Below are 15,848 nucleotides of genomic sequence, written 5' to 3' on the forward strand. Positions count from 1 at the left end.
TGTGATAGTGAGCAAGTCACCTAGCCAGACATTACTCCTGGTTCACCCTTGAAAAGGAATGTGTGACCAGTGGGACTACCTGGTTTTTACACGTTGGAACTGGTATATATCTGTCCCATAATACATACTCACCTTCTTGTTAAAACGTAAAAAATATTGCAGTTAACATTTATTTATTTATTTATTTATTTAGTTTGTTTTTACTGAGATTGTGCACTGATCACAATAAACCATTTGCAGGCATAGCCTGGACACAGCTTCCTTAAAAGCATACGGACACAGAAGATAAACATATTCACATGTTGTGCAGTATTTGTTTCAAAGCTCATGCTCTTTTCACATTCAGAAGATATCCCTAAAAATCTGCATATTTCAGAATTACTATAATAGTTAAACAGTAATGGAAATAATGACTTTTGCGTTCCCAAAATATTTTTCCTGTTTTTTTTTTTCCTTTGTGCATGATACATATTCCTTTACTCAGTCTCTTTTTTCCTTGTAAAATGTTAAACCTCCTAGAAAAATTGATATTGTTACTACATCTGCTTTGAGTCAGTCCATAGCCCTTATGTTAGTAACACTTATTTCATAAAAATGCATACACCCTGTTAAACCTTATGTTAAAGCTTAGTTTTGAAAGCAGTCTGGCTGCAACATGGCTACCTTTGTCTGTGTAGACGTGGCAGAACAGCTAATGCAGTAATGCGTTGCTGACATGGGTTTCCATATGTGCAGCTGAATGAACATGTTATGCTCTGAGCTACTTTTGATGTGCACATTTTCAAAAAGTTACTATGAACAACATGTTTTCTTATTTATTGATGTGAGGAAAAAAAAAACATTTTGCTATGCATCTGATTTGCAAGCATTTCATGCTAAAACCAAAAATGCAAGTAATATAGGTGGAACACGTTTATTGAGAAATAGCGGGAGAGAATTTCACTATGCTCTAAGATGTCATATTATATATTAAATGTATACATAAAATTGGTTGAAATCAATTGCATACAACCAGAAAAAAAATGTTGAATACTGGACGAAAATCTTACATTGTACAGCTGGGAAAAAGTGTCGAGACAACAATAGAAATAAGAAGTTTTCTGGAAAGTTGCAGTCTGAAATGATGGTTGACTAAAAAAACACAAACAGTGTTTAACAAATGGCCTGAACACGACCGTAGTGGCAGTACAAGGCAAAAGTGTAGCCATGGTTATTGGAATGTGCACCATTCATTCCGTTCCCTTAGTGGACATTATGTTTTTGAAAGAAATCTTTGATAGCTTCATTAGAAATCTCTCTGTCAAAGGTCATAAACCTATAGAGTCACTAGGAATTTACAGTTCTTTTATTATGTTCCCACAGACCTATTGAACCTTCAGGAATTCACAACTTTGTAGTCTTAGAAAAAGCACGGTACAGACAATAGAAGCTAATCAAATTAGAAACTGAGTCCCCCCCTTCCCCCGCAAAAAATGTAATTTGGACAGAATTTTGCAACTGAAAAAGGGCTTGTTGTAATGTGCTTAAAATGAAACAAACAACAAACATAAACTATAGTGCCAGTAGTAAAAAAGTTCTCTTGACTTATCCATAGATCTTCAAAATATACAAGACCCAGGCAAGCTAGAGTCTTCACTGTGTAATATCTTAAACTTTGCTTAACTGATTTTCATGGAATATATGTAAATGACCATTTAAGGGCATACCAGAGTTTCAGGCATGGTTTTAAGCCCCTTGTTTCCAAAATATGACCAAACAATCAACTTATGCTGTACTGACAAGCTCAGCATGGCATGTCTATAGCTGGAGGGTTTGGATTTATTGCCCTGATAAGAAGTTGTGGCCATTCAGAAGCCATGTAGCTGAAACACTGCTTATGTTTTTAAAGGGTCATTTGAGGATTAAGGTGTTATACAGTAAAGATTCTAGCCTGCCTGTGTGTTTCTTACAGGTTTTACTGAATGGTTTTTCTATGTAACCTTTTCACACTTTGGTTTAGATCTTCAAAACAAGAAGAAATTCTGAGTTGTATTATGCTAAGTACATGTAAATACAATCTAGTGTGAGAGAGAAGGGCTTGATAATCTTATTGCATGGATACATATGCATTATGGAAAAAAAGAAGGCTAGCCAGCAAAAAAATAATGCCAGTGTGTTCTCCCTGTCAGGACACATACTGGGTTAGAAACAAATAAATAAAAGGCAATAACTACTTATATTGCTGCAATGACATTAGTATAGCATAGAATATCAAGCTAAGATAATTTGGTTTCTGCTTGTAGTGATTTTTATAGCTGTGTGTTATAAAGCATTAACATCCATTTTTATCACTTTATTTATGTAAAACATCACTTCTGTTTGAAAAAAAAATCAGAGTATGTGACTTTTGCAGAAGTATCATTAAAGCTGACAATAAATCTGAAGAGAGAGAGAGAAAGACACACACACACACACACACACACACACACACACACACACACACACACACACACACACACACACACACACATGCACACACAGACACTGCTGTAGAAAGAATACATCAGAGCCATGGAAAATACTATGTTATGGAAAACCCAGAGAAAAAAATTAATGTAATAATAGCAAGCGACCATTCTTTTTTTAAGTGAACCTTTTGGCCAATATAAATTACATCAGAAACCATGAGCTATAATTGTGCAACTACATTTCTGCAATTTATGCTGATGATCTCTAAAACTTTGGAGTATTCAGAAATGTTCAGAAATAATATCTATTTAAAATGTTTCAGAAACACAAAGTGCATTGGCAAGCAGATACCAAAGCTGAGTTTCATAATACCTAGTAAACAGACTGGACATGTTTCTGAACCCTCATTCCCCCAGGGAATGCAACCTTTGACACACACCTTTGCTATTTAAGTATACCAGTTCATATTTCATGTAAAGTCAGAGAAGATTGAATTGTCTTATTTCAGCATTCAGTCATTCTCCTAAAAACAATGAAAGAAAATCCATTTTCTCTGTTCCCTGTCAGTTAACTATACCTTGCTATGACATTGTTAGCATTTTTTGTCTAAATCACAAGAGATATAATGCATGAATAATAACCACTCTCTGGATTGGAATATAAAGAAAGAATTATAAACATCCAAAATTCAAAAGCATTCTATTTTGAAAATATAGTAGCATATAATACAATTGATTTACTATGTGTGGATGTGCATTACACCAATATTTATTAACTCTCTGGATAGTTCAGCCTTTAAGGTAAAGTCTTAGTGAACAAATGTCAAAGTAAAGCTTGCTTTGCCATAGTTCACAGAAAAAGGCAAGGCATGTTAGTAGCATGTTAACCACATCCGAATAAAATGCAACCATTTCAACCTCGACTAAAGAGCTCATAGCTACTACACAAATTAATCCAATGCAAACTATAAATGTCTTATTACATAAGTTTCTTCAAGACCTCAAAACATGCAAATTACAAGCCAATAAAACAATATTCACCAGTGAGGATGCAGTGTTACCAACATGAAGAGTAAACCCGTAACATTGGTTGCTATCATGACCTCACTCATGGCAAGCTTTGATGAAAAAAAAATCTCAAATACTGCTGAAAAAGAGTAAAACACAGAGTCCTAAACTGTCTTGTCCAAACATAGCAAGGGAACTCTGACAAGTTAAGAAAAACTTAAAAGACATATGCTAATAAAAATTAAGAATTATAATAATCACTTCACATGTAACTATAACTGCAGAAAATATCTATAATGGAGCTGAATTCAAAATGATCCGCATGTATGATTTGGCAAAATTTTATGCCAGATGCCCTTCCTGACGCAACCCTTCCCATTTATCCGGGCTTGGGACCGGCACAAAGAAATGCACTGGCTTGTGCATCCCCAGTGGCTGGGTTTCTTATTTGCAATGGTGATGGACAGGTTGACAGATGAGATCAGACAGGAGTCCCTGTGGACTATAATGTTTGCAGATGACATTGTGATCTGTAGTAAGAGTAGGGAACAGGTGGAGGAGACCCTGGAGAGGTGGAAATATGCTCTAGAGAGAAGAAGAATGAAGGTCAGCAGGACTAAGACAGAATATATGTGTGTAAATGAGAGGGAGGACAGAGGAATGGTGAGGATGCAGCGAGTAGAGGTGGCAAAGGTGGATGAGTTTAAGTACTTGGGATCAATAGTTCAGAGTAATGGTGAGTGTGGAAGAGAGGTGAAGAAGAGAGTATAGGCAGGATGGAGTGGGTGGAGAAGAGTGTCAGGAGTGATTTGTGACAGGTGAGTACCAGTAAGAGTGAAAGGGAAGGTCTACAAGAGGGTAGTGAGACCAGCTATGTTATATGGGTTGGAGACAGTGACACTGGCAAAAAGGCAGGAGTCAGAGCTTGACGTGGCAGAGTTGAAGATGTTAAGATTTGCACTGGGTGCTACAGGGATGGACAGGATTAGGAATAAGTATATTAGAGGGTCAGCCCAGGTTGGAAGGTTTGGAGAGAAAGCCCGAGAGGCAAGATTACATTGGTTTGGACATGTGCTGAGGAGGGATGCAGTGTACATTGGGAAAAAGATGCTAAGGATGAAGCTGCCAGGTAACAGGAAAAGAAGAAGGCCTAAGATAAGGTTTATGGATGTGGTGAGAGAGGACATGCAGGTAGTTGGTGTGACAGAGCAAGATGCAGAGGACAGGAAGAAATGGAAACATTTGATCCGCTTTGGCGACCCCTAACGGGAGCAGCCGAAAGAAGAAGAAGCATGTGGAAAGAAGTACTGTCTTTTGTCTTGCACATAATAAAGATAAAAGAACTAACCGTTGCAAATGGAATTAATTATATGAGTGACAGACTTTTAAACCCCCATACTATAATTCCAAGCTTTCTGCTGACACTCTATGAAGTTCCACAGAACAGATGTAATATGGTTAAGGGCAATTTTTCATTGTGATAATATGTCAGCTATGGATAACTTTTGGAAAACTGACGTAAAACTATTCCTGTTTACATGGTTATTCAACAGTTGTGAAAATTAGAATGAAGCACTGCTGGGTGATTGGATAGCAGACATTCACTGTCTACATAAAATATTAGAATACAAAAGAAATCAAGTATCTCATCACTGATGATGATGATGCAATGGTTTAAAACTGGATGGCAAAATCAAAACCACAGTCTAAAATAAAGTGGCCATGCTGACATTGTCTCCACAGTGTTGCATTTGTAAGCAAACATACATAGACATAAAATAAAAAGAATACACTACCGCCTGCACTCCTGATCCAGAATATGTGTAGACATAAACCCATCTGTCTGACATAGTTCTTCAGGGTAACAATGCATAAAAATAATGTAAACTGTGACAAGATGCAGCTAAGGTCATCGCTATAGCTAAGATGCACATAAAAGTTCATGTACACTTGATCTCCAGTGTTGTATAGAATAAAAATATAACGTACACATATTTAAAACAACAATAATGCAAATATTTTTAAATGCATTTACTTTATAGCAGAATAGGCCATGGCAGGATACAGGTCATGTTGGATTAATCAAGACCACTGATATTTACCTCTAGTATCCATATCCAAGCATGACTCACTGCTCAACTATATAGTGTGATTAATATAAAACTAATTTTGAAAACGGCCTCTCAAATTCATTTTAACACTTGCATGTTGACCATGTACATTCATGAACAACTGTGAAATCAACATGAAATTATCCTACTGACAGCATATCATATTTATTGCTAGTTGTCATTAATGTGTCTAGGTTAACTATATCTGAAACTCTACATTTAGTTTGAATTGCTATTTGGTTTTGATGACATGAGTTTAAGTTTTATACATAAAGATCAGTTGTAAAGATTACCAAAGGAAAATCCAACTCATACCTCTCACCTGTCCCTAATTTTGCAGAAGGTCGCTGATTTTGTCTCACAAAAATTTTATTTTTTTCTAGCAAATTATTGATGATTACAGTCACTGCATAATGACCCACATATGAGTTTCAGACTTTATCACCTTCAAAAAAGCATGCTAATGCAAATCTATTATTCTAACAGATTTCTAAGTATATAAGAACAATATTTAAACTCTGTCTTTGATTTTGGGCCTATGGCCACCAATTAATTTTGGCATTGTCCTGATTCTTGTGCTGAGAAATTGAGAGCTACGCCAATCAGAGCTGTAAACTACATAATGGAGAATCACAGAACAATAAAACATTCTCCATTACTATGCAGACTTTTCAAAAATACTATTGAATGTCTATTTTATACCAAGTATAAGCTTTTACAAAATGTCTTTCTTTCTTCAACTATGTATACACTTATAAAATGCTGATTTTTACATATTATGAACTAGACTATTTGTACACTTGTGAAATGTTCTTTTTTTCTATATTATGTATAAATATTTATCTTATATGCATTATTTGGATCTTTTATCCCCTGGCCTCCACAGAAAAGGAGACTCAGTACTCAGTCATACTTTCCTGGTCAACAAAAGCAACAAATAAATGCATAAATAAATAAATACATTCTGGAGTGCAACAGTACATGGTAAGTTGTGAGAGTGTTGTATATACCTCCAGGACCTGATAGTAGGAAATGGCCTCACATCTTAATTAAATATAAGTATATAGTAGTCCAAAACTGAAAAATAGAAAACAGTCTTGGTATCATCAGTCAACTGTAAAACGTATGTCAGCAGAGTCACCTGATAAGTTTAAAATTTACAGTATCACTATAAGCCCAGATATTAAAATGTTAACTAAATTGCCATTCAATAACACTGGCTGCTATGAAACCAAATTATTATTCAATTTAAAGTTGCATTTACAATTCTAAAGAAGCACTTTTATCACAAAATAACACAATTAACAGAACACAGTCGATGCAGAAATTATAACTGCTCTCCAGTTTACTTCATTAGTTTTAATATTTCATACTAAATTTCAGCTTAAAACAAGATTTCTCAAGACAATGTACAAACACTGTATGGTCTTAACACAGTGGAACTAAAAGTCAATGAAACAAATCAAGCAATAAATAAATTTCTCATACTGAAATAGTTCAATATTAGAATCAGTCAATTCTTAACTAATCTACCTAAGTGTAGACACATCCCAATTTAAAATCAAAATATTAAAGTCTGTAATCACAAGAAAAAAATCCTAAAACTAAAATAGACAAATAAGCTGAAGATTGCCAAGGCAAATAAATCTATAAACGTCCATCAAGGTTACCAATTGTTTTTGGTCAAGGAGAAGTCTTAAGGGATCTCCAAGATGATAACAGAGAAGACTTGATTATTTGTCAAGGGAGTAAATCCCACATGTATGTTGTATGATATTAAAAGAAACAAATGCCAAAATCTTGAACCATATGTCTGTGGTTACTAGTAACGCCAAAGCAGCTGAGTGGAGACCCAGGACCTGCCTACTTGGAATGGACAGCTATTTTTCATAGCATGGACTTAAGATTGTTCAGGCCTGAAAAGTCATCATTTGAACATTTGTAAGTGATCTGAATCTGAGCTGACATCAGTGCAGTTTTTGCAAACAGGTGTGATATGACAGTGATGGAATGAATTGGCTAGCAATTGAACTACAAAGCTCTGTCCAAGTTGCAACCCTGGAAGTTCAGGGCTGGACAGATGTAAGTGTAGGGCATTACAGTAATCTTGAGAAGAAGTAATAAAATTATGAAGCAGAGTACCTAGGTCCACTGAGAATAAGATGTGCTTAGTTAGGATGATATTCCTCAAGTGATACTCAGCAGAACCTACCAGTACATCTCAGCTTAATTTAGCACTATAGAGTGACATTTTTTTCTATAGAGAAATAAAACAGATAGGAAAACATAAAAAAGAAGAAGGAAAGTCTTTCCACCATAGTACAAATTAACCAATCACTTTGCATATATTGAAACATATTAACAATAAAGTAGCTGGGAATGAAGAATGGGGAGGAATTGTCCTCCAGGCGTGGTAGTAAGCAATGCATTGTCCATGTACTACTAACCAGCTGGTGCTTACTGCTTATACTTCTAACACTTTATTTTATTGGCTGATATGTGGTTGTTTATGTTATTGTAAAAAAAATACTGATTGCTTTAAATATTTTTTTCTAAATGTAAAAGGAGAAAACAAGCACTGTTAATGCAATCATTTTTTCTTATTGCCTCATTAAGTAACTATGAGAATTTAAAAAGTGCAATACAGAATGCTCATTAACAGACAATAAGTTGAATACACTGTGCTCATTAATAACAGTCAATCTATCTTCATGGGAAAACAAGATGGGAAAACAAATATGATCACACTAAAAAAATGTGTCAAAAAGATTCTTTAGACTTGGAAAAAAGTTAGAAAAACTCCATTTATCCATCAACATATAAACATCACAGAGAGAAAAAGTATGAATAGTGAATGGCAAGCTGACCATATTAAAAACATATGTTCAATAAGACTTGTCAAATAGTGTAAATTAGTGTAAAACTGCATAAAGTTTCATTTTTATCTATATGTATTCATGGACAATGACACACAAATAATTCTTAAACAGTTCCATTCTTTTACTGCAAAAGAATGTGAACAGTCATAGAAATTATTTGTATAGAGCTAATTAAATAATTGTGAAACATTTTAAGTAAATTAATCATGAAACAGCATTAATGTATGTTTAGCCAATGGTGATTATGGATGGTGGTATCTGGTTATTGGTCATTATTTTCCTGGCCACACAGCACTAGCTACCGGTACTAAGGTAAGAATTTCTTATAGTTTAATAGCATTGGAGAGCTCATCCCCATAACCTTAAGATATCATTTCCTGCTCCTGTCCCAAGTCTCACTATTGCAGACCTGCCTTCTAGAATTGTACTCCCCACTAATAAGGCCGCATGCTACTTTCTCACTAATTCCAGAACATGAATTCTAGAATTATTAACTGGCCTTGGGATGACATAACCTTGCATTCACCTCTTTAGCAAGTGGTGACTGAAGGTTACTGATTGAACCTATATCTGGTATCACAGATATTAGAAAGATGCTATAAACTGGGAAAATCCTAGACTAATAATCTGAACAGTTGAAACCCAAGACATGGATGCTTTAACAGCTTCACCCTTTTCAGATTTCCTTTCTCAGGGAACAGTTTTTACCTCTGAAAGAATTAAATCAAGTTAAGCAGCAAAAATAAGTGTACCAGATTTATTTATTTGCATTTTTATTTACTTCCATTGGGTGACCAGAATAGTCCAATTGAGTTATTAGCTCCTTTTCATTGGAAGCCAGTGGAGAAACGTTCCAGAAAAGCATAATACAAAAGTTCAATAATGTGTTGCAGTGTAAATATAGATTACACAATAAGCATAGCATAAAAAAATGCATTAATATTCCCAATGTCTATAATATATGACTATGGTTCATTTGACCTAAAGCCCATTTTATCAGGTAAAAAAAAAATCAGTGGCACATTTGATCTAAAACCGATTACACGAAAACCAAAAAACACTGAAACACATTTCACTGAAAATGTCACATATACACTAAATAAATCTCCAAAAACTGTGTTTGCAGGAGGCAAGACCACTCTATACCCCCATGTGGGTGGCTTTACTCTTCACACCTCCTAACATAAATGTGCTAACTCAACAGTCCTGCCAACATGAAGAAAAGAGAATACTCCTCACAGACTTAATCATTGCAATCGCATATTCATAAACTTCTAGACACGGAAGTATAATGTAACAGTCAGCATTAACAAGGAACTAATACTGATGAGCAGTAACTTGCACTTTAATTCCTATGCTCCAGAAGTATACCAACAGTCATTTTCAACAGATTTACATAGTATTCAATTAAATGTGATTCAGTCATGTGTGGTTTAAATCACATGCTTTCGATCAAATGTGCCATTGTTTTTATAGAGGGGTTTAGATCAAATGAAACATGTCCAACCCCCTGTTATTTATATATATATATATATATATATATATATATATATATATATATATATATGCGCAATTGACATGTATTAACTTATTTTGATGGTCTATCAGGACAAATGGAAATAGTCAATGAAGGTAGAACAGTGAAGGTAAGACAAGGTATATAGACACTGTTAACAGGAGGATAAGAAATAGAAAGTAAAAAGGATTATAAGCTGTTAGAGCGGAAGGAGTTGGCAGGGGTAATGAGGGGTATGAATCTCTACTTTGTGTATTTTACAGATTTTAGAGATTTGAAATGGATTAGGAAAGTATAGAAAGTGGTATCTGTGTTACTGTGTACATGAACAGTACCAGTTTTATTTAGACATCATTTTAAAATTATTTTAACCTTGAAGGTTGGTTAGAATAAGTTTTCACAGAAAATAATGCTGTGCAAAAGTAAAGTCTTTGGCAGTCTACTCTAGATTCCAGTATGAAATCAGGAAACAATGACATACAGCTGCAACCAAAGATATAGCCAAAATGTACAGATATTTGTAAAGAATATACTCTTTTTTTGTTGCAAAAATAACATAAAAGTGCAGGCATTTTCCAGTAACGTTTGCTAGCATTTTTAAAGCAATATCCTCAACTCCATTAACAAATAGAAGGGGTGGCAGAAAAGAACTCCCAAATTTTCAGGAGATGTGTAGAAACTCATGCAAATGCATTATAATAAAACTTCATTTTCCTCTTGCATGTGCTACATAATGTCAAAATCTTCAGCGGGTAAGTACATATCGAAAAAAACATTTCTCTTTGTCTCTGTCTTTTATGACTCCAAGTAGTTATACTGAGGAACATGTGATGATGCATTGTTATACAAAAATGATGGATGACTGACAACAAATTAGAAAACGATCCACAAAAGTATATTCTGTTTGATCCTAAAGCCAAATTGCCTGCTGTCCGGCATAAACCAGTGTCTTCCCATTTGGTTTTAGTCAGCATCCAAGGCAAGGATGGAGTGTCAAATGTGTTCAGATGCTCTGAGAGGCAATAAAAGCAAGTCATGTACAAGGCATCAGAACAAATAACTTGTGACAAAAGAGACCATGTCCTAGCCGACTCTAACATGAAGCTATATCCACCACAATCCCAAGAAATGAGTAGTCCCAGCAATATACAGATGGTTTCAATTCCAGTCCTTATAAGCTGATTCTTATTTGAGAGATTCCACAACACTGGTTACAAATCATCTGCTATGGTTGCATAAAAGATGTTTCATGAGGAAAATTAATTGTCAGTTTGGATGGATAGAAGAAGAATGCTTGGCAGATCTACCATTATCTTCAGATGTGTGTCGACCATCAGATTTGCCTAATTATCATTCTGCAGGAGTAGACTAATACATGCTGATGTGTGAGATGATGTGTTATGTTCTCCCCTGCAGTGTGTTTGAGAACTATATTTGGAAAAGGGAAGTTCGTGGATTTCATAATACCCTTGGCACCATCCCAAACAATGGTTCTGTTCGAAAACCTAGATTGGAGCAGTTCTGTCTTCCCTTTTCTTGTTAAGTCGTAGAGACTCCATGGGTGGTAACAATGATGCTGCATCTATGGTGTCCATTAAATTACTGCAGTAAAACAACCATTCATGCGAAAGCTAGACACTGATATTAAGTATTGCAGAAAAATATTATACTGAAAAGATGGATGAAGTTCACAGGAATGAAAACATTGGCTGACAAGTACTAAAATCCTGAGACTAATTGACACATAGAAGCTTTAAAGAATAAGAATATGATGATAAGCACAAATGATGAAGCTTCCTGCAAAGGGAATGTGGGGATGATATTTACTGGCCACAGGCAATGAGTTCCATTAAGAAAGACAGTAGCTTAAAACAAACTCCATATACATCTAGACTGTTGAGTAATTATGTGGTTGTGAAGCTAACTAGTATTACTGCAATCTCTTCTTATAAAACAGGGGGAAGTTCTTTTGAAATGGTTCCCCCTTTCATTGAAAATCTCCTCTTTTCACTTGTAAATCATGGGCAAAACAGACAGAGAGAAATTCACATATCCAGACGTCATTGTGAAAAACAAGACAGACTGGCAAGTAGTTTCTATTAGCAAATGAAAAGCCAATAGTAATCCTGCCATTACATCCACCCCCAAATAGTCTGTAAATCCTAGTTTTCTGACTACAGTGAACACAACAGCATAAGCAGCACTGCATGTAACACTGTGCTGTTACGCTGAAACTACTCTCAGCTGCAATGCGTTATAGTTCTAAAGCTAACATGGTATATATGCTGGTTCTAATACTGTAAGACCAAAGCACAAACTGAATTATTGCAGGTATCTGCATGATACTGCACCCTTTGATTGGCTATACATTTCATTCCCGCTATGAGGCTTCTTATACTGTGACTTGAATATGCTTTCTGTAAAAATTGGAAGCATTTCAACTTGTATCTGTAGTACTGATCTTACAGTTGTACTCCTAATACCGCTTTCTGAAATATTAACTGTTCTATGAAGAAATGAGAGCAAAGGAGCATGGAACATGGAGACATATTTTTTCTCAATGCAGATCTGCATTAGTTTATATTTCGCATTGAATGTTTACCATTTTAAATAATATATAATTTCCTATCTGGATAGTGTTAAGTCACAGGATAAGTAGAAATTTCAATTACACAAAACACATACATCTGAATGTATTTAATTCATTAAGACTGCCTGCAATTTTTTTATGGCTACTTGCAATTTTGATTCTAAAAAACACATAGATTCTATAATAAGGACATTGCATGTGTAAAGTGAAGACTGTTTAGCAGTCTAGTTTAATAACAAGCATTATAATAAAAGGCAGAAAAATGAGAGTTTTTTAAAATAAAAAAACCTTATGAACATGAATCAAGACCTGATGTTACCAATAGAGGGCAGCACCATTGCTTCTTACATGAATGGACATGTAATCTGCTTTTAAACAAAGCACATTGTTACACATTGCTCTGATTACCTGTATTTATTTCTGTCTATAAAATACCCATATTACACACACATATACATATATATATATATATATATATATATATATATATATATATATATGTGTGTGTGTGTGTGTGTGTGTGTGTGTGTGTGCGCGCGTGTGTGTGTGCGTGTGTGTGCGTGTGTGTAACTTCTGTACATAGTTTTGTACAGCAGATTTTACATTTCCCAACAATAAATGGAGAGTGATTTTTAGTAGACAGTATATGTTCTTTTTTGTGTGAAAACTTTATGCATACCTTCACAATAATCTATGGACTACATTCAATTAATATGATGCTATTGAGGAAGTAGTTTTTGCAAAAACTGCAACTGTCACATCAACAGGCAGATACTAAAACATAACACTGACTATACCAAATGTCACAGCAGAGACAGACATATGTATACACACACACACACACACACACACACACACACACACACACACACACACACATGCACACGCTGTACCAGACCAATCATGAAAACATTGCACAAATACTTTCTGGAATATGTTGTTCATTTTGTTAGTAACTATTTCCATAGATTGCGTAATGCTGCCACATATCCATTTCATACGTGTTATGTTAACCCATAAGGGTGAGAATCATGTTTAAAACATAACTGATTAACATGACATATAAAGCCTTAAAATCCGGAAACTGTAGTTCAGAATTTGGAAAATAACAATGGAAAATGCATGAGAGTGCAGTATGAGTCAATGTTTTTTAAAGCTGTAATTAATTACCTTTTGGCAGAAAATGTAATGTGGAAAGTGCATATAAGACCATTGTTCTGATAGATAATCATGATTTGACCACACATTGTCTTTTATTTGAAACTGTTTTTGGATTAAATTAATTGTTTTGGATAACTAATACTTAAGTATTATCCGTGGCTTAGCTCAGAACTGGTAACAAATAATTCTTATCGTAGTTTGCAAGTTCTAACAGGGGTGTAGCTAGAAACTTGCAAACACGTATTTATATTTTATGTCACAAACTAATATTGTTATTCCCACCCTATAGTATGTTTAAGAACAACAAACATCGCTCCAGATGTTTTATTTATTTTTGTTTTATGAATTTGTTAATCAGGTAAGACCACTGTATGCAGGTTTCCCTTTTCAGGGGCATCCAGGAGCACTGCATTGTTAAGTGACTTTTTTAGTGTCATGCAGTAGGGAAATAGAAGTAGAAGGAATCAAACCCTGTTCTTTGGGAACAGTGATTAGCTTGTTAATTCAAACCTGTTTAATAAATTACAGTTATCATTTTCAATTGCTGCTCTTTACTGCACTAAAAACGTGTTTTAGATAATTGACATAAAGAGCCATGTTTTACAATTTCATTATACAGTTATGAACATCTGCTGACCTCTGTAAGTTATGTTTCTGTGGGAGGCTCAGAAAAATGTATTCAGCTGGCTTATGACTGGCTGTATCCCTGAATGCTAACTTAACAAAAAAGTATTGTTTAGAGCTTTTCTCTCCTATAACTTATTATAAATGTGCTCTGAATTTCCCATTCAGCAATTCAAGTAAATATACATAAAATGTAGGGATAATCCACCAGAGCTAATGTTGCAGAGTTTATATCTTTTCTACGTAGTGTGTAATTTGCATTACATTCTTTAAAAGACATATTTATAAAATCTATGAATCCTTGTCACAAAAAAAGTTCTTGCATAGCAACTAAATGATATAAACACAAAAGTTTTTTCAAGCATCAAAGGAAGCTATTTTTCCTCACTAAAATATCTAGCAGGGAGTAACTATCATAGGTCTGGAGTTTGTAATACTTGAACAGCTGTCACTGGAATGTAACCTGAAGTCAAATGTTGGAAAATCCCAAATTCCTAAAACAACTTTTGAAGTAAGTTGTAAGAAGATTCAGCAACTATGACCACTACAGAATGCAATATCACTATGAGTTTTAAGTAAACTGGACAAACATTTTTATGACTCCACCCTAAAACTTTTACCATAAGGAGAATCACAGTCATTCACATTTATCAATATGAGGCTTGATGCAGTAAGCTGTACCAGTGACAGATCACTAAGCCATCTGTACGATTACTTTCTAAATTATACATAGTAGGTTGTTTTCTGTAGTTTCATAAAAATAGACTGTATGCTGTAAACAAATTAGAATAGGAAATCAACAGTGTCTACCAGCATTTTATTTAACGTGATATTCAAACAATAGTGACTACTGTATTTACATATTCGTGTAAAAATGAAAAGCACTGAATTCAAAATGCAGTGTGTTAAGTCATCAGCTTAGCGTTACTTAAATAATCAATAGTGCAGTCAAAGCCTGCACAACAAAACAGTGATGTCATTTGAAATGTAAGAGACGCATCCCTTAAACTAGTTCATGTTTCATTAAGTACAGTATATTGAATTAAGAAGGCAACTTACCACTTTCTTCGTCTTGACCATTGACTGCTATTAGGTATACTAATGATACTACAAACAATATTAACGTCCTTTTATTCACAAAGCCCATCATGTCTAAATATTAGACATGTAACTTTGTATGGAGGTAAGATTAAAAAGGCAGCTGCAGTTATAGCACCATGAAGCCAGTGAGGAATCCCTGTTCTTTCAGCACCAGCCCAGCTCAGACTCTGCAAACACAATTTTAAGTATTGCAGCTTTAAATAGGAAGAATGTTGCTCTTGCTTGTTTCCTGCCCACTTTTGCTTGTTGAGACTTATAATCATCCACTCACTGCCAAGAGTAGACCTCAGATAGCAGACAGGCTGAATTAGCCATCCCCCATTCAACAGCTTTGCTTTCAATTCAGAGCAACGGCTATCAGTTTTGGGGAGTGGGATAAACAGATGCTGATAACAGATGTTAATGCCTTTC

At 34.8% G+C, this 15,848-nt stretch overlaps 1 protein-coding gene across 1 annotated transcript in view; it reads right to left on the reverse strand.

The window, feature by feature from the left end:
• COL5A2 (collagen type V alpha 2 chain) overlaps positions 1–15,616 on the reverse strand; it is a 738,909-nt gene extending 723,293 nt beyond the window's left edge. The window contains exon 1 of the mRNA XM_044075160.1: positions 15,396–15,616. Coding sequence (XP_043931095.1) covers positions 15,396–15,486 — 91 coding nt within the window. The 5' untranslated portion in view covers positions 15,487–15,616. The remainder of the gene's footprint in view (positions 1–15,395) is intronic.
• Positions 15,617–15,848: the final 232 nt, after the last annotated feature.

The sequence above is a fragment of the Protopterus annectens genome, chromosome 6.part0, assembly GCF_019279795.1.
Source record: "Protopterus annectens isolate FY-2018-M chromosome 6.part0, PAN1.0, whole genome shotgun sequence".
NCBI classification, from domain to species: domain Eukaryota; kingdom Metazoa; phylum Chordata; order Ceratodontiformes; family Protopteridae; genus Protopterus; species Protopterus annectens.